The following is a 26,032-nucleotide window of genomic DNA, read 5'->3' as shown; positions in this document are numbered from 1 at the left end:
CCAGGTAATTGTACAGTGAAGGGTCCACGACAAGTTCTTGATGATAATTTAGTGAATAAAGTAATGAACTGGCCTTGCTGGAGACTTTTCTGCCTCTCTGTGACTCCTTATAATGTGTCCTCCTCCGCCTCCAGTCTCTCTTTTTCTTGTAAAGCCTTGCTATAAGTTAATTTCAAAACTGCATAAAATTAAAAATAGTCAAGAAGTCTTTTTTTCTGTCATAAAGGTTTTACAAGGTGCCAATCTGATCTCAGGAGTATGGGTCATGGACGTTAGGTAGACAGGGATAAACAAAGCCAAAAGCAATGGAACAAAAGATGTCTTGCCTGCACTTAGGGAAACTCCAGGGATAGGTTCGTGTGATTTTGTCCAGATCAGTTAATTCTCTCTACTGTGATATCGCGTTAAATGTCTTAAGAGAAAGGAAAAAAACTATTAAAAGAATGTGTATGTTTTCTAAGTCAATTTTCGCAGCAATGAAGGTCTCTGAGTTTCTATTCAACAGTGAATGGTATTTGTTACGTATAATACTAAAATTTTTAAATAATATTTGTAATGCATATGAAAAACAAATAAATAATATATCTGTCTAGTGCACTGATATAGTAATTATTGCCTAAACTCTGCTTCATCCTGCAGCCAAATTCTCACTGATATTATCTTAGCATTTCTCATGTGAGAGTCCGTTTTGAACTTTTTAAGTAGAAGATTATATAAATATGGATTATGACCTTGAGGAGTTCAGTAAACTAACATGATGTTTAAAATGACTTAGTAATCAGAATAGAAAGGAACAAATTGTGTTTAATACTAACATTCTCTAGCCATGATTAACTCCAAAGATGACTAAAAAGCATGCTTCTCTTTTTAAAAATATTAATAATTTCAACACTAATTAGTAGATCTACTTAACAATATTTCTCAAGATCATAAATGATCTTAAATTTCTGGTGAAGGGATTCCAGGCTGCATTACTTCTTGTAGCCTCCTTGCTCATTAGCAGCAGCCACGATCACCTTCTAATTAAGTTTCTTTGCATGTGTTTATCTATGCATGCAAGGGCATTTTATGTGGAATAAAAGGGAGAACTTGTGATGTAGACGTTCTGCATTTCTTTGGGGGTGGTTGCAAGATATGTGGATTGTTCCACGTGTGTGCTGATCCAGAAAATGTTTTTCCTATATCACAGGGGTACAATAAATCTCAAAAAGACACGTTTACATGACAAATTACAGTAAAATCTTTAATGGTCCAAGGTAAATTTCAGTCTCAGTTAAAAGACTATACCTATGCATTTTACAAAGAACGCAAATGGCTAAACAAAATGTGAAGTGCCACGATGTTTATGGGATAATTGTGTTCCTAGCAGCTGTATAAACCAAGTACTTTGAGGATTTTAAAATAAGCTGTAGATACTTCTGTAAACTTGCACTGGATTCTGCTTGTCACGATCCAAACGTACTTACACATTCACGGCAGAGAAAATTTAAAACATCATACAGGAAGGAGAAACAAATGCAATGGACATATTTTATGGGTCCATAGTAAAACTTGCCTACGTTTATGAAAAGGCAGTCAATGTTTACAGCTTCTTGTAGCTTATTTTGGCCTCACAAACTATTCAATATAGATTATATATTGGTATCATAAATTGTAGATTATCTAGATTTAGATTTAACCACTGTAGTTATGAAGATATTTGTTCAGAAAACATAGCCAACAGAGTAACATCTATCTCCCCGGTTTAGTACTCCTTAAATATTTGAGCAAAATTCCCCCTGGATTACCGCACTGCAAACCTCCTAGCTCAGCACACTGGAATGAACACTGTCATATTCTTTCCTTTAAATAACAACGAGTCATTACTGCCTGTAAATGATTTAATGTGGATAGATTTTGATTTACTTTGCATAGCTGCCTAAATGCCTTTCTTCTCCCGCTTATAGCATTTTCAGTGAATTCAGCTGTAATGCTGTGTCATACTTTCATTTCCCAAGCAAGGGGCGTAACACTCCTCGCCTGATACACAGCAGGGAGGGTCTAACAGCTCTAAGGAGAAACAGAGGTTGTCAGTCATTCGGCAAAAGTGTGACTCAGCAGCTGCTAAATAAGCAGTAAAAATACCCTGCACGTGGGAGATAAACAGAAGGGGCAACATCTTTACAAGAAAAGAAATTCCCCAGTATGTATATAAACAAAAACGTCCTTCCCACCGTACTGAGTGCACATGGTAGGTTTTCCACCAATTTATTTTTGATCTTTTCGTTGTATATAAGGGACAGAGATTTATCTAACAATTCCAAATTTTTGCGAGGAATTGATCCATGCGGATTTCTGACTAAATTGAAGATGTCCATTTTGCTCATTGAAAAACCGTCCACGCTCAGGTAGTAGAACGATTTTTCTTACCACACTCTAAATGTTTACAAATGTTGCTCATAAATATTAAAAATTAAAAACCATCTTTCCAGAATAAAAAAATAAAGAGCTACAAGTTTTCTACATGTGGACACCAGCCAGCTTAGGATAGATCTACAGCAAAAACTCAATCTAAAAAGCCAGTGGAAAAGTCCTTCCTCGGGAAGTTAAAATGTGCATATGCATATTATATCAGACTGAACACACTGCAAATGCGTTCATGCACAAAAAATAAAAAATAAAATAAAATCTGCTTCCTGCCATTCTGTAGGGGAGTCCAGGTTTAAATTTCTAAATGCTATTCTTTAAGAAATGAGAAGACACCTACAACACCTATAGCACTATTCATTTTCTCTAGTACAGGAATCCAGCAAAAGTAAAGATATGAAAGTTTCTATCAGATTGACTACAACCAGCTCCTTGGCTTCAGGAAAGACCACTGTGCAAAGTATAATAAAGGTACATAAAACCCAGTTCTTACTGTGCAAAACATAGGGATCTCAAGTATATTGATCAAGAAAATGTTCTGGAAAAAAATAACAAATGGAAGAAGTTTCTGTAAATGCCTAAGTAAGCTTTGCCATCGCCTACGATAAATGCCAGATTACATGTGGGTTTAACAATTTCTTGCAGATGAGTATTGGAAACCATTAAATACAAATGTAGATACTATCTCGATAACCTAGAACGTAAACTGCATGGTTCTCCTTTTATGCTCTTTCCTATGTTTTGTCACAGAGGAAGCCTTTATTGGCCACTGTCAGGGACAAAGTATCAGATTTTTGGGGCCTTTTGAGGTACTGTGAAAAGCCATTCTTGTTCTTTACATAGATGTAGATGAAAAGTGGAATTTTAAGTTCAGTAGGTAATGGTTGTTGCCCACAGAGTAGGATCCAATCCTCAAAATATTTAGGAATGCCAACAATTTTCCAAAAAAGAAGATAGTACATACAATTTCACACAAGCACTTACAGAACGGAGATCCAATTAAAATATGTTTGCATTGCTATCAGTTTGCAGTATATTTTTTAGCAAGCAATTCGAAGTGGGGAGCTAACCTTGGTGGTTCACCAAGGCTTTGTTTTCCATCAAAGTATACAGCTTATTGATCTCCTGCCTTAGCCTGCCTTTTTTGCGCCATCAGTGCATCTATACTTACTCTAACTGGTGAAGCACAGAAGCATCTCAGTAACTACACAAGTACCACGTATCACAGATTATTTTTTTCCCCTTCTGAATACAGTTCTTTCACAGAGCCTTGCCTAGAGAGCTCTGTCAATTTTTTTAAACTTACACTATTTCCAAGGGACCCACAAAAATGCCAGTGAGTTTTCCAAGATCTGAAGCATTATTTAGTTGACAATATGCTCGAAGATCTGCTGACATAGTAAGTGGTACTGATGTACAGACTGCTGTAATTATGGTGAAAACATCTCTGGGAATCCAAATGCATATCTTAAGTTATACTCTCTGCCACCAGCAAGTAGTAAAAGAACAAAAATAGTAGCTTTTGTTCCCATAAAAATCTTAAAAAATAATAATATGTGGGATGGCTTATAGAAAATGCTAGTTTCAGTTAATTAACGAATCCCATTCCCAAAACTTTTCTAGACTCATACTGAAAAAATGAAAAGATATACTTAAAAACTCATGTTAATTTCACACAGGAAAAAAAAAAATCAGTATTTGCTGAGTGGAAAAGATGAGTCAAGATTGATGGAGAAATGCTATTTTTAAGCCCCCTAAAAATGTTACGGAGTTAAAAACATAAAGTAAAAATTATTTTTATAGCAGTTGGCAATGTCCATTTAAGGCTGACAGTTTCATGTGGATGAGTAGTACTACATATCATATGCAGCACCCACTGTTTTGAGTTTTTCGCAGTGTAGCAGCATACTCAGATGGCTTTAAAACTCAGATTCAGAATGTCTCCCTATTTTTGGTTTAAATCCAAGTTATAATTATAGTAAATGTACTATTTTTTAAAAGAATGCTGTTGCTTATGCTCTTAACATAGTGATTTTGTTGTTTTCATATTGCAAAACTGAAACTAGACTAGGATAAACACAGAGGGAAAAAATTAGGGCTTAAACCAAGTTTAATATGTAACTCCGACTCACCATCACAAAGCCCAAGAGGCAGGATATGCAATCCTGCATTCCTTACACACTCGTAATTCCTCTTGGCTTCAGTAGAAGTTTTGTTTGAGAAAGCATATAATCAAAACCTATAATTTCATTAATTGCATGCCACAGGCAGTCAATGTGAGGTAAGAATGAACCGAACTGGTTGGAAGGGAGCTGGAATCTTCAGCCCTGTCTGCATCTTTCTGGACCACTGGGTCTACGCGGCAGAGCTGTGAATCTTGTCTTCTCCCCACTCACCCACACTTCCACCTTCCTCGTGACCAACCATGTCTGCCGTGCAGAGGAGGCCGCAGTGCAGGTGCTCAGTCAGGGTACAACACAGCCCTCAGGTCTCTGACACTACTCTGCGTTACCACCCTTCTGCAAACTCTTGTCAGTACCTAGGGGTTCAACAGATGGAGAATACAGTATAAAAAATTTTCTAGTATTCACACACAAGACACGGGCAAACTGAATGTTATGCAGCTTTCAGTGCAGATTGCTTTGCATACCATATTACATATTTCATTACATGTCCTTTGGGCAGTTTAGGAAGTATCATCTAAAAACCATGTGGACAGACTTGGCTTTTACAGTGTTACTGTACACGCAACTTTTCGATGCATACCGTAAACATAAATTATTCTGCCGGTCATGTGCTACAGGTAGTTTGAAGTGTTCTACCAGGTTTGTTTATATATGTAAGAAGAAACAGTATGAAACAAGAACCTCCCATGTTATAAAGGCCTTCTATTTGCTAAAACATAACCAAAGAAAAAAACACTCACAGTTACCACCTACTCCTTTTTCTAAACAAAACAAAAAAAATCAAATCAAATTTTAAAAGAAATCGTTCACAGGTTGAGAACTGGAAGGCCATATCAGAGTGAGAGGTGAACCTACAGTGCAGATAAAGCTGCAAACAGAAGTTTGGAAGTGTACAGCATATAGCTCTCCAGCTACAAAAACCCTATTGCATTCCTGTATAATAACCCAGAAACTCTAGTTCATTTCTATATATGTGAAGATAACTCAGTTTCTTCAAGACCTAACTAAAGACTAAATCATACTTTATTTTACAACATCCATATAATAATATACCTTATTTTCGTTTGTCTGGTTTTGCTTTGTTTTGTTTTGAAAGTGTAAATACTCCTCCCTAAATGATTATATGGTCTTTCAGCAAGAGGAACCTAACTAGCATAGGAAGAACAGGACAAATCACCCCATGCAAGAAAATACAGAAACATATTTTTCAGTATTTAGAAAACAAAAATCTTCAGCAGTCTTTATTCTCCAAAATTTTGCAAAAAGTTCCTTCTTAACTATCCTAAGTCTTGAAACTTTGTAAGGAAGCTTGGAATGAGTAGATACACTCAACAGAAAAAAATAAAAGGGAAAAAAATGAAGGTAAATTGATAAGGGGAGACAGAGGGATAAAGGATAAGGAGGCTGAAAGGGAAGGAAAAAAAGAACATAATACTAAAAAAAAAGAAAAGGGAAGAAAAGCAATGTCCCAATGAAAACAAACGAATTGTTGAAACTATGGTGGGAGGAACTGATGAATATTAACTTTTATTATTCTGATTACAAAATATATTTCAAAATTGGATGAAACACATTGTATGTATGTTTTGCCAAGGACATTCTTGGCAATTACAGTCAGGAAAATTATAATTCAATCAGTGAGGCATTACTTAAAACCGCTTGAAAAAGTAGACCATTTGGACCATCAAACGGGCTAAATGGGTAAAGATTTTACAGACTCAATATTGCAGCCTGGTGCGGATAGCACTCGCATGTTGCACAGTGAGCCTGCCAATAATGGAGCCATTAGATACAGAAATTGCGATTTTTCTTCCTAAATGTATTTTACCAGTTTTTATTCTCATAAATGAGCACAGAAACCTCATCGTGGTTTTCTATATACGAGGACAGTTCTGGAAAAAAAATAAATCAAGCACTTGTACAGTGAGGCTGTTTTTTCTGTCACATCTAACATCGCTGTGACTGGTTTTTTTTTCTGTAACTTCAGTTTGTAACTTTTTTGTTGTGGAAATTGTATTGATCATGGCAAGTGGTTCACACCTGTGACTGGGTCTGCAGTTACTCTGTTCGTGTGGTGTGCTGGACAGAGCAGCAATCAGCGCACACCGAACCACCCTTCAGAAGGATGCTGCTGCCAGTGTCTCCACTAGTTGCTGTCCCCAGAACATCAGGGATGTCTCCTCGTTTGTCGAGACAGGAGCAAAACCCACAGCGGCGAGGTCGGCGTGACCTCCCTCACAAACACTGCTAACGGCTGCCGAACGCCGCGCTGGCTGGAGAAGGTGGGCGACCTGGCTCCGGGGCACGCCGTGAGGTCGGGGGCCGAAAAACGGCCCCAAAACCCCTCGGGTGGCCGCCAGGACCCGCGGTCCCCTCGCAGCGTCCCCCGGTCCCCTCGCAGGGCCCCTCAGCGGCCCCCGGCGGCGGGCACCCGGCGGGAAGGCGCCGCAGCGCCCCCGGCCCCGCCTCAGCGGCTGAGGGGAGGGAGCGGGGGGGGGGGTACTGAGGTGGGAGTGACGTCACACGGCGGGTGGGGGCGGGGCCAGCACTGCGGGGATGGAAAATTTTCGGCCCCGCCCCCCGCGCGCTCTGGAACGTTCTGCGGCGCTAACGGTCGCGGCCCGGCCTCGCGCCTCACACCTCACCCGCCCCCACCCCCCCCCCCCCGGCCGCGTGGAGCCGGGGGCCGTGAGTGGCCTCGCTCCGCGTGAGCGGCCCCGTCCGGGCGAGGGCAAGGGGGGAGGCGTCGAGGGCGTGCCCCCCGCTGTCCTGTGTGGGGCTGGGGCACGGAGCGACGCAGCCTGGGGCGCTCCCCTGACAGGAATTTCAGCGCTCCCCCCGTACCGCAAGCACCGGCCCCGCAGCAAGCGGCGGCCGGGCTTCGCCTCCCGGTGCCCGCACGCAGCCGACCCCCGAGGGCCGGGCCGGGAAGGGAAGGGCAGGGCCGGGCCGGGCAGGGTAGGGCCGGGCCGGTCGGGGGGCGGCGCGGTGCGGTGCCGGCGGGCGGCCCCTCCGCGATGACGCGGCCGCATTCCTGCCTGAAGAGCGGCGGCGCCCCGCGGGGGCCGTCAGACAGGCAGCGCCGCCGCCGCACTCGCACCGCTCAGACCCACGGGAAACGCTACTTCTCATCCGCCTCTCGCGCCGCCGGCACTTCGAGCGAGTTTTATCCTCCCCCCTGCCTTTATTTATTTAGGGGTTAGCTGGGCGCTCGTTCCGCCGCCGCTTTTGTAGCGAAGGATTTTTGCTCGTCCTTGCGAGGAGCGCCTGGTTGCCCCCGAGGAAACCTCGCCCCGGTTCCGACAGCAGAGGTAAGGCGCGGCTCGGGGGGGCTGCGGCGGGGCTCGGCCTTTGTGCGCCGGCCGCTGCCGCATCCCGGGCAGGGTGAGGGACGGGAAAATAAATAAATAAATAAATAAATAAAGCCCCGCCGCGGCGCAGCCTGGCGTTATCCTCCTGAAGGCGGAGGGGAGGAGGGCGGGGGGGCCGCTGTGACAATCTCCCGGCGGTGTTGCATCAGTCCGCGCTCCGGTACGTGGGGCTGTGTTGCGGGGGGGGGGGGGGGGGGGAGGAGGGCGCTCCCCCAGCCCCATCCGAGGGGCCGGGGCCGGGCCGTGCCCGCGCCGCCACCTTCGTGCGCGCGCCCCCGCGCCGCGCGCCCCCCGCGCCGCGCGCTGGTACTTTTCCACTCGGCGGCGGGCAGGCGCGCGCCGCCCACGTGACGGGCCGCGGCTCCCGCTGCGGCACTGACGTCGCCCCCTCCCCCCCCCCCTTCCCCCCCCCCTCCCTCCCGCAGGCGCGGCCGCCCCGCCGCCAAGGACACAAAAGAGCGGCCGCCACCGCCGCGCAGGGCTCCGCCGCGCCATGAGCAGCGCCGAGATGGGCAAGTTCAACATCTCGCCCGACGAGGACAGCAGCAGCTACAGCTCCAACAGCAACGACTTCAGCTATCCCTACCCCACCAAGCCGACCGCCATGAAGAGGTCAGGGGGCTCCGCCGGGCACGGGGCGCGGCGTGCGGGGACGGAACGGGGCCGCAGCCGCCGCAGAGGTGTGCGGGCGGTGTGCTGTGCCCTCGGGGGGCTCTCCCTGCGGGCGGGTGGCGCGCTTTCCTCGCTTTCCAACGGAAACGGTACACGGGAAGCGGCTGCGCGAGTTTGTCCGCGATGGTCGCTGATCGTGCAGTGTTTTCTCCAGCCACTACGCCGATATGGATCCAGAAAATCAGAATTTCTTGCTCGACTCCAACGCTGGAAAGAAGAAATACGAAACTCAGTATGTAAGTACCTAGTAATGACCTTTCAAAACCAGAAAAATGTTTTCTTGCCAAATAGATGTTTGTTTTAATTCTGAAATGAGTAACGACTTTCTATTAATTATGACCTATCTTCCTTTTCTCAGCATCCGGGTACTACTTCCTTTGGAATGTCAGTATTTAATCTGAGCAATGCTATTGTGGGTAGTGGCATCCTTGGTCTTTCTTATGCCATGGCTAACACTGGAATTGCTCTTTTTGTGTAAGTATCTTTTGGTTCATCAAAAAAACAACTTTCTGATGTGTAACTGATAATGGATAAATGTTTGAGGTAAAAATTTGACCTTTACAAAATAACCTAGTCATTGCCGTAGGTGCAGGATTGCATTTTAGTATTTATGGGTTGTTTTCATTAAAACAGTTGTGATGCGTTTGGAGGGACTTGTAAAAGCTAAACAACTACATTGCAAGTTCTCTAATCTACAAAACTATTTACAGTGACTTTTCCTTTGCTTTGTTAGCTGTAGATTCTTCATGAGAAACTGATAGACTTCCCTTGAAAAGTCCGTAATTCAAATGAAAACTAATAGAAAAATTCCTGTGGTCATGACTGGAAGTCATAATTGCACAGAAAGTATAGTATTTGGCTGTAGTGAGTTAGAAGAAAAAACTAGGAGGAAGAGGATTATTTTTGTCTTCCGTAAATCTGGTCTTCTCTGCTCTTATAAAATTCTGTGTCCCGATACCACTGATCGAGGACGGGGTCTCCTTTTCCTCCACTGACATAGTTATGCCTATAAGGAATAATGTATTTACATCAACAAAGAAGTCCTTTTTCTTGCTGTGCTTTTACTCAATTCAGGGAACTGATTTGAATGACACCTATAAAAATCCCTGTCTCTCTGCATGTGGAATAACCAGCATATCTTTATTGCTAGATCTGTATTGGCAGAACCTTTCAGGTGTAAGAAAAGACTGTAGTAGCGTAATTGGAAATTGCATGAGGAAACAGTTACCTACAGTGCTTCTAAATGTCCTGGGAAAGGAGATGTTTCATATATTGAAGGCAGTTTGGCTAACACAACATGCAATTTAAGTGACTGTGTGCAAATGGGAATCCTAATACTCACTTAGATGATACTAAGCAGAAGGAACAATTTGCCATAAATTCAGAATAGAGAGATATTTCACCTGTTCACACGTCAGTTGAAGATGTTTTATAGCAGGCATAAGATAACCAGAATAATGCACGTTTAACCATCTCTGAGGAGAAACAAAAATGAAGGGAGAAGGAAATACAAAGTTGGATATCTAAACAGATTTGTACATGATGGGGGGCTTCTTTTCTGAAGAAGAAAGAATGCTTAAAGCCATCAAATCAACAATTGGGTGCAGAGTTCATTTATTTACCTTTCATTTCCAGTTAGTGCATTGAAATCTATTTGCATTAGTGCCAATTCAACGATAAACTAGCGTGTTACACTTCAAGATCTGATGTAGTTGGTAGAGTTCTGATGCAGGAAAGCAGAATTGTCAATCACTAATGATACTGAGGGCTTATGATGACAATGAGGGCATTACAGACATCTTTTAATAACTAGGTTACAGATTCAGATCCAGATGCAGTTGATTATGACAGTGAATTCTTAGAAGACTGCGTGGAATCACTTGTCAGCGCTGTACTAAATAAACTAGTGATACGGTCCTGAAGCCAGAAAGTGAGTGAGCTTCTAGATGAGTTTGCTGACTGATCTTGTCAACACTCTAAGCAGCCATTCAAGGTTAGGACTAAAGGATCCAGAACCTGTATTGTTTTAATTAAACGTAATTAAATGTAACCTTTTACGCATCTCACTGTACTGTTTCTAGTTGATGCCTAAATTAAATCCTGGTTAAATCTGTGCCTGTCAGAAACACAGAGGTTTATTTGTGTGTGCATGCGTTGGTGTAGAATTGGCACGCTAACGCAAGTTTCCTGGATCCCTTGAACAGATCTGTGAAGCTTTTTTCTTAGATGTTCTTGTTTCCACGTCTTTGTACTATATTTACTAATTTCAGCAACGCTAAAAATGACACAAAAGGAAATTGACAGATTACACTGAGAGCTCTAAAAGGAGCTTCATGTTTTTTAGCAAATGTGCCGCTTCTTAAGTTTATAGTAAAGTAGCTTGCTCCTTTTGGTGTAAGAAAGGCCAGGGGGTTTTGAATACATTGTAGTTTTCCACAGTGTTCATCAGCTGTAAAGAAGTCCCCCCTAGTGTGCCACTCCAGGAAGTGCATTTGCTGTGGTTCACTTCAGAGATCTGAATTTTAGGTGTTTCAAAGCTGTGTTTCTGCAAGTAATATATGCAGCATGTAAAATCTGTGGAGAAGATAAACAAGCCACTATCAATTCCCATGTAATCACACAGGAAAAATAACTTTTGAGCCAATAAAGTATTTTTTTTAATGTAAACTTACATTTCCGTTTGAAGACTAAGTGCACAGCTCTCAACATACATTCATTTTCAGTACGTCCTTCAAGGCTTTCGCAGTTTCATCTTTACATTAAAAAAAAAAAAAAACATGTTTATATGTTTAAGCTGAAAGGCTGATTTGTTCATGACTAAGGTAGTCTTTACTTCAGCTGCAGTTTTAGCTGATACACTCAGGACATACTGCTCAACAAGGAAGACAGGAGAAATGCAGTTTCCAACAGTGATACAAAGCCATTGCCATTGGTAGTTTGGTAAATAATTCATATCAAATGTATCCAACTGAAATGACCTGATACTTGTCCTTGCTTATGCTGCCTTATACTGAATAGGTTAATTCTACATTAGAATTCCTCTAAAATGTATTCCTCTGAAATGCATTTTCATATAAAATCCCTTTTAAACGTGGTATTAATTGGGTTTTCAAAATGCTTTTAGCTGGCCTTAGAGTCTACAGTTTATTCCCAGATAATATTCTAATACGATTTTTCTTTCATTGTTTGATCTGCCTTTATTTAATAAGGTTACGATAAGTCATTTATGGCTATTAAAAAGTTGCATGTTTTTCCACCCCCCAGGATACTCCTGCTATTTGTCTCAATAGTTTCTCTGTATTCAGTGCATCTCCTTTTGAAGACTGCCAATGAAGGAGGTATGTCGAAGTATTATTTTGCAAGCGTGGTGTTTGTCTCATACTATGTTTTGGGGAAATGCAGTTCCAATGGGTTGTTTTTCTTTCTTTTAGGATCTTTATTGTATGAACAATTGGGAATGAAGGCATTTGGTATGGCTGGAAAACTTGCTGCTTCTGGATCAATCACAATGCAGAACATTGGAGGTGAGGGCAAGATCTTATAATGTCTATATCATCCATAATAATTGTTCCCTACTTATTGTGGAGACTTTTTTTCACACAACATGTATTCATTAACTGCTTGTGTTCAAGTGAGGTTATGAAACATGTTATGTGATTCTTGCATCTTGTGACATATTCTATATTTGTAATGATCTATGATGTTATTCACCTACAGCTATGTCAAGCTACCTCTTCATAGTGAAATATGAGTTACCATTGGTCATCAAGACATTTATGAACATCGAAGAGAACACAGGGTAGGTGTTAGAACTCCTCATCAGAGAAACTATTAGGAGAAACAAATATGGAGACTGTATATATCTTTATATGAAGACCACGTTCGATACATCATAGGGTAGCTTCTTACTCAGACAGAGATACAGTAAGTTTGCCCTTCCCCTGAGTGCTCCACTACATTTAGATCCAGCCTGTCCTTGGAAAAGGGTAGAAAAACACAGGTATTGCATCTTATTACAGAAAGCTGTTCTCTAAAGAACATCAGGTAAGTGTTGATGTATGTACGTGTAACATATGTATGGCAGTACATACTCTTGATAAGGAAAGGTAAATGCTATTATGTATTGTTTTTTAAATTATATTCCAACTAGTTTTGAGTGATTGTTTTGGTTTTCTCATGTTAACATTGCGGGGAAGTGATGGAATGTACAAGTTAGGTGAACTCATGTAATAAATGTCATAAGGGGCAGCTTTCAAAAAAGGTGTGGGGACTAAACACTGAACTAAAAGAGTTCATATGCCCAAGACCAAAATCATGAACTCCTTGCCAGTTAGTCCTGGAGACAACTTAACTCCATTGTGGCTTTCCTGCTTGGCTCTTAATGAGGATGCCTTGAGTAGAGTTCATGTTACCTAACTGTACTGGTCTGAAAGTTAGATTTTGAGCTCATCATTACTCTGGTCTTTGCATAATCTTTGAAGAGAGAAGGTTCTTTGTAGTGGTCAGTTTAGCGCACCTGACTTAGACACCTGTTTTGGGCATCTCCGATGAGTGATCTATCATGTCACTCTGTATTGAGAGGGTATGTAAAAACAGCTAACTAAAACAAGACGCCTAACTTAGATGGATAGAGTTAAGTGCTATAAATCTCACTCTTCAGAGTTGTACTTCTGTGCCTTGTCCTGAAGTGTCCCAGTCTTGAGAGGGCTGAGCAGCTCAAGACTCCAACTTACACCTAAGCCTGAGTTCAGAAGGTAGGCATTTTTCTGCCTGTGTTCCCCAAGGGGTTCAAGCCATTTGGTGTTCATACAGCTTGCTGGTGGATATTGTCATGATGACAGTGCTATTTTTTTATTTTTATTTTTTAATGTATTCAGATGAAGAATACAATACCTGATTTGCTTAATAGTGTAGTTCTTACAAGTTCATTCCTGGGACAGTTCATTTCCCTCGTTTGATTGAATCCAAGTCCTTATGTTCCACTTCTTAAGGAAGTTGGCAATACTTATAAGGGGGCTTGGAGACAAATATTTTTAACTGACTTGTCTTCAGAGAAGAATTCAAAATCAATTATAATTCAAGAGGGAAGTTTCAGCACTGTGAGTTGCATTGCGTAAATAAAGCTGCTGCTCTGCAACTGAGGCAGCAGTGTCTGAGAGATTTGTATCTACAGTGTTTTCTTCTTGGCTGATACTAGGTAGCTGTACACTGATTTAAAGTAAATCTTTTCTCAGTGCTGTAGCAACTGTGGACCCCGTTTAACTGACTCTCTCCATGCATTGCTTAGGGGAGGCTGGGTGGCTACCATTGGCATGGATTCCACTCTGGCAGCCTGGTGCCTAAAATGTAAGCACTTACCTGTTTAAATGTCCCAAAATAATGCTTACTGTAGAAGAAAATGTTCTGGAATTCTGCAACAATATTACAAAGAGTATCTCCGTTTTTACAGTTTGTTCTGCAATTTTTAAAATACTCGGCTGTATTTTGAAGCTGTGCAGTCCCATTCTTCAGTCCTCAGTACTGAAAAGCTGTTAAGTCCTTGGTTTGGAAGTCTCAATGCTCTTTGTTGTACGTACACAGTAACAGTGTGTACATTCTTATGACTCGCAAATGCCATGAGTCTGTGCTGATTTCTTTTAGATTTATCTGTTACATTTAAAAAATAAATGGAGAAATAAGAGCTTACCACATTAATGTCCTACACATCTGAACTTCATAAAATACATTTTTTACATTCAGCTATCCCAGGTAAACTTGGGGAAAGAATCAAATCGTTTTTTCACTTGCTACATATATCCAGAGCAAGTCTGTTAAAGTTATTCCATATTTCAACTAGCATATGGGTTTATAATAGGCTTATAATTCAGCCATTGAGTTTGAATGCACAAATTTCCAATTGGGTAATTAAATTTTGTTTATCTAAATAATATACAATTTTGAAATATATTCTGTATATATTTTCTGACAGTATTTAAAGTGTTAATGTTTGGAAATAAATGCTTAGTGTTACTTGAATTACTTAAAGAATATGGGATATTCCTGTAGGATCAGATAAAGGAAGTGATTGCTCTGCCACAATGAACTACTCAAGATCAGTTTTCCTGTTAGTTCAGTGGAACTGCACTATATTTACAGAGATTAGCTTTGTTTTCCCATGTTTCAAAGGAAGATGGTCACCTTCTAGCTCTCTAAAATGTTTGATCAAAAATGGCTTTTGCTTTTTATGGAATAAAGGGCAAAACCAATGTGAAGAAAAAACTTCCGACTGGAAGGGACTAAACATGCTTCCAGTAGAATCCCACTGCTTTTTTGGTATTTTCCAGCCAGTGGGCTTGAGCTACTGCCTTAACTCCAGCCCTCATCTGTTTTTCTTTAATTCCCGCAGGGCGCCCAACAGAATTTTATTGCCATTAAAGTGGATTGTTACCTTGCTGGGGCCCTGCTGTATTCTAATACATCTGGAGAGTTGGGAATCAACATTTAAGCAAATCACTATTCTTCATGGTTTATCCCAGTTGGCTTTCCTTCTGGTCAATCATTTACTTTTGTCTTCTGACTTCCAGATGCATATTAATTTTGGAAAAGGACACTAAAGGAAAGGCACAGTGTAGGTTTGGGGTGAGATACGAAGGTATTGTAGGGCTCTAGTTCCATGTAGTAAGTTGAATGCTAATCCTTTGTGATATCAGATAGTGTATTTATGTAAATAGCAGCCACGTGTTGTAGGAGAAGATAAGTGTGGAGACTAACCACCAAATGTTGTAATTTTTCAGTGCTTCGATTACTTACAAATACTCTTTTTCCTACAGAGAATGGTATCTGAATGGCGACTATTTAGTGCTGCTGGTGTCTGTCATCCTCATTCTTCCCCTGTCGTTACTGAAAAATTTAGGTAAGCAGTAGAGTACAATCAAATTAAAAATGCATTGAAAATAATGTGAGTAAATGGCTAATGGGATGTTTGAGTCTTGGAGTGCTGTGTGAATTGACAGCGTCTTTAAGATTGTCTCATCTGACTGCTCAGTGTTTAGGTAATTGGTCTCAGCCTGATTTTAAAAAAACAAAAAAGGTCAAGATGCGTGCCTCTAAGGCAACAGATGTGTTTGTGGAATACAAAAGGACAATAGATAGGAAAGCTTTAGAATAAGGATCAGCAGTACTTTGTGTTTTAATCACAAAGTTTGACCTATCTTGGTCAGCTGTGAAATAGTATAGTAGTGTTATTAGCCATCCTGTAGCAGCCTCAAAAGAATAGGAATGCTAGCCCTGGGCAGTTAAATTGTCTTTCCAGTGTAGATAGAAGTCAGCTTTTTCATTCTAGTTCCCAAGCAGTAGTAGAATATTTGTACCAGATGCTTTACATGAAATGTCTGTACTTCAGTGATACATTTGAATAACTTAGATAACACACTATTTGTTCAAATAATCCTGTACTGGAACTTTAATAACTGAAAGTCTTAATGTGAATTGCTTTCTAAAGTTATTTATTCCTACAAGTTAAATGAATCAATACAAACAGAATGGAAGGCAAACTTGTTGCAGAGGGTATTCCACTAAAATTAGTCGTATACTCACATTTAGTATATAATAATAAAAAATCAGATAATTTATTAAATATATATATATATATATATATATATATACACATGTATATGAAGTTCAGCAGCACAAACTCAATGCTGCATTTTCCTTACGTGTCTTTGAGAACTTCCAGATCTGGGTTGAGATTAATTTGAAGGTTTATATATAGTTTTTTTTTTTTTTTTGCAACGTAAGGAAAATTGCAATCCAAGGAAATCACTTTCGGAAAATACTCTGTCTTAATTTTATTTTGGCATGAATATTTTATCTTAGACCTTGTTTTTTATCTTTCTTGATTACAGGATATTTGGGCTATACCAGTGGTTTTTCCTTACTTTGCATGGTCTTCTTCCTGATTGTTGTAAGTATAATTTTGTAGACTTCCAACTGCATTTTGAAGTGGAATTAAACAGAGTTTCTGAAAAGTTTCACATATTGCATTAGCCAAACTAACAATAAATACATTACTTTATTTCTAGGTAATTTGGAAGATGTTTCAGATTCCTTGCCCTATGGGCAGTGACATAGTGAACATGACATTAATAAATGCGACACTGGCACCTTTGGTAAATGAAAACATAACAAGCGATGATGCCTGCAAGCCGAAATACTTCATCTTCAACTCACAGGTAACTGACTGAAAATCAGATTCTGTGTTGAAAATCACTGAAAGACTATATACACAAGGGAAAAAGGACCTAATTTATTCAAGTCTTGACTCTGACAAATAAGCTCAATTACAGTGGTGAATCTTGACACATGGGAAAGAAGTATGTATAATAGCCAATATCAAGATCAGGCTATGATGAGTTGCAGAAATCGTTCTAAATACAAATATATTCAGTTCAGCATGGACTTCAGTGAGATTTGACAGTATTTGGTATCTCAGGGTCTGAGATACTTCACTTTTGCCAAAGTTTCAGTTATAAAGAATAGCTAGTCTTTATGAAAAAAATGAAAGAGAGAACCTAAGTCAAAACTGGAAATTTATGGATTTTTTTATTGTATTTCTAATGTCTGCTTATTTAAAAAATACATATTTATGTTTTCCAGACTGTCTATGCTGTCCCAATCCTAACATTCTCCTTCGTGTGCCATCCTGCAATTCTTCCTATCTATGAAGAACTGAAAGGGTAAATGCTAGATATGTGCCCATTATTTCACTGCATAAACAAAGTAGTATAAACCGCCATCCTGTCATTGCTAACAATATTTCTTTTTCTCCTTCTTATAGCCGAAGCCGTAAAAGGATGATGAATGTGTCCTATGTATCTTTTTTTGCCATGTTCCTCATGTATTTATTGGCTGCTCTTTTTGGATACCTAACGTTTTATGGTAAATATTACCATCTCTGCTTTCTTTTAAATAAATTATGCTCTCCAAAACCACAGTATTATTTTTAAGTTAGAGCAAGCAAGCTCTTACTTTGGGTTCCACATAACACTGCATTTTTTTAATATTTCTATAAGCCTGCACCCAAAAGTAGATCAGTAGTAGAACTAGGCCTAAGGCACAGGATTAAGATTGAATTAAAACAGATTCGTTGCCTCCAAGTTATCCTCATATAAAATTGGAGACGTATTCCAAGAACTGTGAAGTTCTTGGTTAACATTGCTCTAACTGTAGATTCACTTAGGATATTGTGCAGACGCAGTTGTCTTGAGAACTATGTTAACTACATCTAATTAAAATACCGTTTTCTTTTTAGGAAATGTTGAATCGGAACTGCTTCATACTTACTCTGCTTATCTGGGTCCTGATGTTCTTCTTCTTATTGTGCGTCTCGCTGTCCTTATGGCTGTAACCCTTACCGTACCTGTAGTTATTTTCCCAGTAAGTGATTTTTTTAATCTTACTATCATTTTTCATCTGTCCTGCTGTAGTCATTTGTTGAGTTGGCAACTTCAATTTATTAATTCCTAGAATTTTTCTCTAATGTGGAAAAAAAAAATATTCTAATAAGCTTGTTGAAATATCTCTATACTGTTAAATGAAATAAATAAATAGCCAACATTTAAAAGCAGTAGATACAAAGACATGCAGCTATATCGTTTTCCTGATATGATTGGTGGAACAGATTGCCGCTTTCTAAAAGAACTTACGTTACCAGCTTACAGAAATCAGCATGTTTTTTTAAGTACATTGTTAGTAGGAATTCTGGCCAATTAGCTGTATGTTGTTGAACAGCATCCTTAGATTTAAAGGGAAAAAAAAAAGATTGTTGTTAAAAAGAGATTTTTCCTTGGAATTTTCCTCAGTCTGCTTTTAAAATCTTAAAATCTAGGTAACTGAAAGCAGACTTAAAATAGATTTTTACTTTCAGTTCTTTCAGCTTTAATTAAAATCTGAAGTTTTCAGGAAAATGTTAAAACACTTGAAAGTCAAATTCAGGTTACTCTCCCTGACTTTGACAATGAAAACTAATCTGTCTTTTTTATTACATTTTTCTTCTCACTAAAAGATCCGCAGTTCCATTACCCAGCTACTGTGGGCAGGGAAAGAGTTCAGCTGGTGGCGTCACTGTTCTATTACAATTGTTCTTCTGGCATTTACCAACGTGCTTGTTATCTTTGTTCCTACTATTCGAGACATCTTCGGATTCATTGGTAAGCATTTTCATGTCAGTTCAGGCAGTTCCTTAAGTCTTGGAAAATGCAGTTATGATCTAATTAAATTATATTTACCTGTTCATTTATGTTTACCTGTTCACAAAATTTCATTTTTGTGCTTTGTAAACACAGGTGCATCTGCTGCTGCCATGCTGATCTTTATTCTGCCTTCTGCCTTCTATATCAAACTAGTGAAGAAGGAACCAATGAAGTCAGTGCAAAAGATTGGGGTATGTATAGACAAATACAGAATGGTTACACTTGCCTTTATTAATGCAGAGCAAAAGCTTTAGTTTCCTTCTTCATGACTTTGAAATCCTAGTAAAGGAAGTCAATGAATTGACATTGAATGTCATTTTAAGTAACATATAGAAGTTATATAGGTACTCAGAACTGAGGAGAGAGATGTCACAAGGCTCAATTCACTTCAGTGGCTTTTTTTTCTTTTAATCTCATCTCAACAGTAGTGCTACATTTAGTTCATTCTGATGCTGATGAGAACCAGCTTTCAACAGTTTACCAACAACTGCTATCCAAAAAAGCCTTGCGGTTCTCCCTTAAATTTTCTTTCAAGACTTACTTATCTAATTTAACTCATGACAGTTTACCTCCACCTATCATTTGGGTCTTCCTGACTGACTGGTGTTGGTGCTTTTACTGATCTCAGACTGACTGAGAGTCAAGCCAGTGCAGAGTGGCACAGCCTGACTGCTATCAGCAGAGCTACGTTAATTTCCCTCAGTTGAGGGTAATGTCTGCTATACTGGAAAAAAAAATGTATTATTTGAAAAAAGACCCCAGTTACAAGACAGATGCCCATCTCCTTATTGTTTACTGTGATGGTTTGTTTTTTTTCACTAGTTGATCCTTCCCTCATGAGTAGCAGCATTTGTGACTTATATGAGCATGACTTATAGATACACTAGCAAAAACTGATAATGCTTCTTTATATTTTCTCTTTTCAGGCTGCGTTATTCTTTCTAAGTGGTATAGTTGTGATGACTGGGTGTATGACACTGATTATTCTAGATTGGACCCATAGTGATGTATCCGATGGCCATTAACTGACCTGGTCTAATACTCACTGCTCCACTTCAAATGCCAGTGTTCACTCAGATACCTACTGAGAATGAAAATGAGCTATTCAGCTTCCTTTAAAATGCAGATTCTTTGTTGATGGTTCTTCTGATTGTAGAATACCTGAACTCTGCCTTTAAGAAACTATTCTGCATGATGGAAATGGATACTGACATCAAATCACGAGTGTCTGGCTGAAGGAAGTGACAACTTTATTCCATTCCAGAGAATGGACAGAACTCTCTGTAGACTTTTATCAAGCCATGTTTGGCTTTCGTCATTGTTACTTGGATATTTTGTTATTTTACTTGAATGTGCCTAATGGAACCATTTGATGTGAGAAATGACTCTTAATTTACAGCAAAGTGTTTAAATAACCAATGAGAGAGAGAGAAAGAGAAACACTATTATTTTTTGTACCAAAAATTCTTATGGACCTCAAAAGCACTATTTTGACTTTAAGAAACTTTTTTTTTTCTAAAAAGAATGAAAGAATATCATAGAAGAGCTCATAAAAGTATTTGATCAGTGTCCTAAATTAAATCTAGTTTGCCTTTCTGTAGAGGCATAACTAGAAGAAAATTTATTTTAAAAATATCTTCTGTTTTGGTCATTAGAAACGAACCAATTTAAGTCAAAATCCTCTAATTTTAAATGCTTCCCATAAAATTCAATTAATTTGAAGTATAGTGAAAATAATCCTCAAAATCCTATTTCACTATACTTAAATTTAAACGACAGTTATCTTTGTTTCCAAGAATAGTGTGGAAACCCAAATTTTCAAGCTTTAAAAAATAACGACCCTTTAGAACAGGTATGTTTGAGGAAAACATACTTAATGTAGAACTCAAAAAGATGGTGTTGACATTTCCCTTCTTGAGGTACTTAATAGTGCAATTGGGTAAGACAGGGTTTGGGGTTTTTTGCTTTTTTATTGTTCTTTGTTTGTTTTCTGTTGTAGATATAAACTAAATGGCACTGAAGCATATCATGCCATTGATATAAAACTCCCTCCTGGAGTTCTGTTTATTAATAAGGTCCACTGTCAGTTGTAGCAATGTTTGTTGTCGTTTTTTTTTTCTGTCCAATCTTGAAACACTCAGTAGGAAAAGAAAAAGGTCCTAATGTAGTTTACTAGTTGTATAATATTCCAAAACTGTACAGTATTTCTCAAATTACTTATCCATTATTGGATTTTGAATTACTTGACTATTCTGTTTCTGAGTCAAATCCACAAAATAACTGCACCAGTGTTTCATGCTTGGTACAAACTCTCTTCACAAACACAACTGGGATTCCTCTTCCAATTTATACTGTATAGTAGTACTAAAGATAACCTCATAGACTGGATAGTCATCTCATACTTGTTTGCTTCAGAAATAAGTAAGTTTCTTATGAGCCCTAGCTAGCTAGCTGATGAAACAGGTGCTGTATGGTTGTGATAGCTGTTTTGTTTCTAGTGCATGTTTAATCTCTCATTCTTATCCCAGGTTGAAGAGAAATAACACTTGTGTAACAGCGTACTTGGCTTATAAGAGGTTCTCAAACATAACAATATTGGGTACAAAAGCCTAGATAGAGATTATTAATGAAATAATCATGGCAATGTGGTCAGCTGTCTTCATCTAACTTAATGTTTTAGAGATCCAATTTACAATGTTCTGCTCGGTATTTATGTCAGAGGGAACAAGTAGGGGCCTGTATTCCATTGATTAGACAGTGCCCGAGACTTTTTGCTCTTGTAGAATCAATCAGGAACAAATCTAAATCATAGTCATTGTTTGGCAGATAACATCAAGCTCTGCCCAGCCATTTAAAATCTATGAAAAACTTGCAGGTATTTTGTATCGATACTTCTGCATGGCTATAAGTACTGGTCGCTAAGTCTGTAATGTAAAACTGTAACGAGAAGTTAGATTCCTTTTATGTTGTTTGTATCATTAGTTCAGTGGTACTCAACTGACAATTAACGATCCTGGAGTCAGCACTGACTAAAGCTCCTTAGGTACTTCTCTGCCTCAGGTACTTGACATCCGTGGCTAACTATCCCATGATACCTGATCACTGTACAGGAGTGCTGAGCGTGCGCCTCGGTACTTTGGCAGCTTTTCTTCTTCCTCTCCACAAATGTAGAAGGGTGGAAGAGGTTTAAAATGTTGTCTACCTTTGAGCAATTTGTAGCACATAAGGGATGAAACACTTCCCTTGCCAGTATTTACAAAAAAAAAAAAAAAGTGAAAAATAACCTCCTTTCTTTCAGTAACCATAGGAGAGGAGGTAGAAATGAGAAGTCACTCCACAGTCCTTCTTGGCAGCCAGAGAGGAGAAGAAATTTTGTGATGACACCTCATAATGTTGCATGATACACGTCACTTAATTCTCCTAGTGTAGCAATTTCTGGCTTTTGCATTGTGTTGTTCTTTGATGGCTGGCTCTCTACCTGCAACAGTTGAGTTCCACTTGGCTGGGTTGATTTCGAATGTATGGTTTTTTTGAAACTTGTCTGTCTAAAGTCACGTACATAACAAACCACCTGAAAGAGCAGCTTCAGTATTAAACCACTGTTTTGTCACCTCAGTTAGACATTACCGTCTTCCATGATATTTCAGTCATAAGTGTAACATTATTTATAAAACATTAATCCATTAAGCCTAAGCCTATTTTTCAATATTTATGATAGTCTATGTACATAAATTGTATGTGTGTATATACTGTAAGTATAATGTATATAATGTAGGTTTGGGATTCGGGATTTATGTATATATTCCTCTCTCATTACTGAATATTACATCATTTCAATGAGTTGTTCATGTTGTACATCTGTGTAACAACTGTCAAAGGAAAAGTCCTTTTACAACAACATGGAATACCTACAAAAATGGAGGTAACGTGTTAACACCTGAGGTGTGTAGGAAAACACTACGGTTGTATTTATTACAAATGTATATGTTGCAGTAAACACAGGCGTCACTTGGGTCCATAAAAAGCGTAGTTCAGGTTCGTGTATGCTTTTCCTGTAAAATCTACCATGGATGTTACAATCTCCTGAATGCAGCAATTTAACAACTTTTACGACCTAGCAGCTTTGTTAGGCCGTCGGCTTCAGGCATCCTACGGTACATCCGTGTACATATGTGAATATCCACTGTATTGTTAGAGGCCAACAGTCTGACTGCACTTGTTGGCAGAGAGCGCAACACAGTTTCAATGAAACATTGTATGTTTGTTTTAACTGAACTTAAATAAATAAATAGATAATCCGAAGCAATGTCGTGGTGGTTCTTGGGGGGGGGAGGCATGTGGAGGTCTTCCTGTGAAGCTGACATTAAAGTGCACCTTTAATTTCATGCATGTTTAACAGATTTATGAGCCCTTTTTAGGAAGGGAGCGAGGGGAATTGCATACAATGAAGTCTACAACTTATGAAACTGCCAAAGTAACCAGAACAAATCTGAACATCAGAGAAAATGAGAGATTGAATTCGGCAAGGAACCTGTGTTGTATCAGTTCTCGCAGTACAGGCACAAATACCTGCAGGCAAGACTTGTTCTATTGCGTCTTGTATAAGCATAATAAATGAGCCTTGCCAAAATCTGGTGCCGTTTTCCTGCAGATGAATCTCCAGGAGGGTGACTGTGATTCTGTAAACATTTTCAAAACAGGGACTTCTGTTTATTTTGGATTATATTGTACGGCCAACGTGCAAGTGCAACATACCGATTTCTTCATTGTCCAGAAATTCGCATCAGTTCATATGAATGTTCGTATTTCTGAAACACTAAGAATTAGGTTTGAAAATAATGAAGGTGTAATTGTGTTGTGTTTGCAACAAAATTCTATATGAAATGACTATTGAAGACATACAGTTAGGCACCCTGAAATTAGGAAATTTCTCAATTAAGGTTGCTTTAATTACATGGTCGCACTATTTTTTTTGCAGGAACCCCCACTGAGTAGCTAGCTAGCTATTCATTGTTTTCTATCACATCCAATATGCGTTCACAGCATTTACGTGTTTCTCAATGACCAAAGCCCATTCTCATGAGTGATGGATGTGCTCATCTCTTCCGAGTTCTCATTTTAATGTCATCTCTGTGAAATGTAAATGATTATTCATTTTCTCAATGTTGCAGGCCTGTAAGAAGGTGTTATTGTTCAGTCCGCAAGTGGGGACAGCGCTGTGAAGCAGACGTGTATTTGAGTGCACCATTTGATGTCCTGCACTCACTTATTTCATATTTCAGCATTTATTTATATGCATCTGAAGCATAACCCTAACTGCTGTAAGACAGAGGTTTGGAGTGATCGTCATTCTTGAAACAGGAGCCCTAAGCACCATGTTAGCCACCTGCAAACAGTAGCAGTATCTGGAAATGTCCATTCTCCTAGCTTGCCTACCACCACACAGGTTTCATACCAGTCTAGGAGCCATTTCCTTATAATACCACTGGACTTTGAACAATTAACCCACCCTTCTGCAGTCAGGCATCTCCGTCAACTTAGATAATATGCGAACGGGGGGGGGGGGGGGGGGGGAAGCTGCAGAAGTAAGCTATTGTTGATATACAGGCTCACTCTGTATGATAAATGAGATGGTGCAATTAAAAAGAATTAGCACCATGTAAGTGTGTATGTAAAATCTTGTTCCCCAAACCCCTTTACCCAACACAATGCCTCTACAGGGATAAGCTGTCACTTAGGGAGGGTTTATTCACAGTGCTCAGACTTGGGAATCTCCGGAGTCCTCTGCAGGTGAGAGGCGGCATCTCCACATTCTCCTGGCTCCCCTCACGTTTTGGTTTTCCTTGCCCTCCGTCCTTGTCCAGCAGCTCTGTCCCGAGGCCCTGCCTACTCTCCTCACCTCCAAGTGTTCACACAGTGCCCGGATCCTGCCAGATGGTGCCCAAAGGCCCCCGTTACTGAGCTCGTGTTCCTGTTTGCAGAGCAGCCCCGCTCCCATTCAGTAAGCGTGCCTGGGCTTCCCTTCTAGAGAAAACAAGCAGAGGGCCTGTGTACATCCAGGTTTTGGTGCTGGAAGGAGCAGAGATGCCATGAGGGACCCCCAGTCCTGTCCTTCCAGGCGCTCGGATGCCTCACACCTCCAGTGCAGAAGTGTCCGGTGCCTGTTTCCCCAGCCTCACATCATGGTTTCAGTTCCTCGGATGTGACAGCCTAAACCCCACCTCCTCTCAAGTCCATTCCCTTCCCCGTCCCATTCTTGCTTCTGTCCTCACACAGCTGGTCTGGAATGCCATAGGTGGCTCCTTGTCAGCTCCGTCGCTCTCGCTCTGTGCCCAGTCCCAGTCTGCTCCCCGGTCCCACCACCCCCAGCTCCTCCGTGAGCTGCGTCCTCCCCTCATCCGCCGCCTGCCCGACCACCTGCCATAGCCCAGCTCCCACCTTTCCCAGGCACAGCAAGAAGTCCTCCTGTCCATTGTCCCAGTCTCTTGGACTGAAAAGTGCCAGGACGAATATCTGAAAGCAGATAAGGCTTAAAATAACAGAAATATGTTCCAGTAAGAGAACTGCCGGGTAATCTCTGTACTAGGTGGCATCATCAACCGTGCTTGAAAATGTTGTTTAAATTATGTGATATTTTTTACTTTACATATATTAATTTTTACAGGTTTTCTAGTTGCAAAACATAAATTGATAGGTAATAGATGTTGGATAGGTACCAACAATACCATAAAAATTCATTATGGGTCTCAGAAAGGAAGTGTAGCTTCTGTAACTCTCCTCTTGGTGACCCTTACATTTTCTTCATGTCCTCTGCAAACAGCTCAGACTGCAGCCAAACAAAGGGGAGCAGAGCAAAGTGATGTGCAGTGGGTATCCCCAAATGCTCCGGAGTCGCTGGGCTTCTCATCTACTCGGACCCACCTGGAAAGCCAACAAGAGGTCAAATGGGAAAGTGAAGCCCACGAGTCCCTTTTGTAGCAAACCAATAAAAGCTGATATTGAGTCCCAAACTTACACTATTTTTCACTGTCCCACAAAGGTCCATGATTCACCCAGTTCCTCCTGCACATTGTACGTTTTGAAGCCTGTGCTCGCTCTGCTAGCTGCAGAAGCTGGCCTTCCACCTCTGGTTCTTCTGTGAGAGCATTCATATCGTGTACACCATACT

General features: G+C 40.2%; 1 protein-coding gene across 2 annotated transcripts; it reads left to right on the top strand.

Annotated features, from left to right (window-relative positions):
* The first annotated feature begins 7,551 nt into the window (after positions 1–7,551).
* On the top strand, positions 7,552–23,166 carry SLC38A2 (solute carrier family 38 member 2). Of its 2 annotated transcripts, XM_083843022.1 has the most exons (16): positions 7,552–7,903; positions 8,389–8,575; positions 8,790–8,871; positions 8,994–9,109; positions 11,900–11,973; positions 12,067–12,159; positions 12,353–12,434; positions 15,445–15,527; positions 16,519–16,577; positions 16,696–16,845; positions 17,270–17,349; positions 17,451–17,551; positions 17,925–18,049; positions 18,678–18,822; positions 18,958–19,055; positions 19,791–23,166. In XM_083843022.1, exons 2-16 carry the CDS (start codon positions 8,457–8,459, stop codon positions 19,887–19,889), a joined length of 1,506 nt encoding a protein of 501 aa, XP_083699148.1. In that variant the 5' UTR covers positions 7,552–7,903; positions 8,389–8,456; the 3' UTR covers positions 19,890–23,166. The 2 variants fall into 2 exon arrangements, with proteins under 2 accessions (XP_083699148.1, XP_083699147.1); XM_083843021.1 differs by having other exon boundaries at positions 18,678–19,055.
* The last annotated feature ends 2,866 nt before the right edge of the window (positions 23,167–26,032 follow it).

The sequence above is a fragment of the Anser anser genome (genome assembly GCF_964211835.1).
Source record: "Anser anser genome assembly, chromosome: 1".
In the NCBI taxonomy this organism is placed as follows: domain Eukaryota; kingdom Metazoa; phylum Chordata; class Aves; order Anseriformes; family Anatidae; genus Anser; species Anser anser.
The sequence above is the reverse complement of the archived record's forward strand: the minus strand, read 5'-3'. Positions and strand labels throughout refer to the sequence as shown.

Bases quoted from the DNA above. Each gene is read 5' to 3' on its own strand.
- SLC38A2 (XM_083843021.1), top strand. From the start codon at position 8,457: ATGAGCAGCGCCGAGATGGGCAAGTTCAACATCTCGCCCGACGAGGAC. The intron at 12,435-15,444 runs GTAGGTGTTAGA...TTTTTCCTACAG, and splicing joins AACATCGAAGAGAACACAGG to AGAATGGTATCTGAATGGCG. The intron at 18,050-18,677 runs GTAAGTGATTTT...TCTCACTAAAAG, and splicing joins TACCTGTAGTTATTTTCCCA to ATCCGCAGTTCCATTACCCA.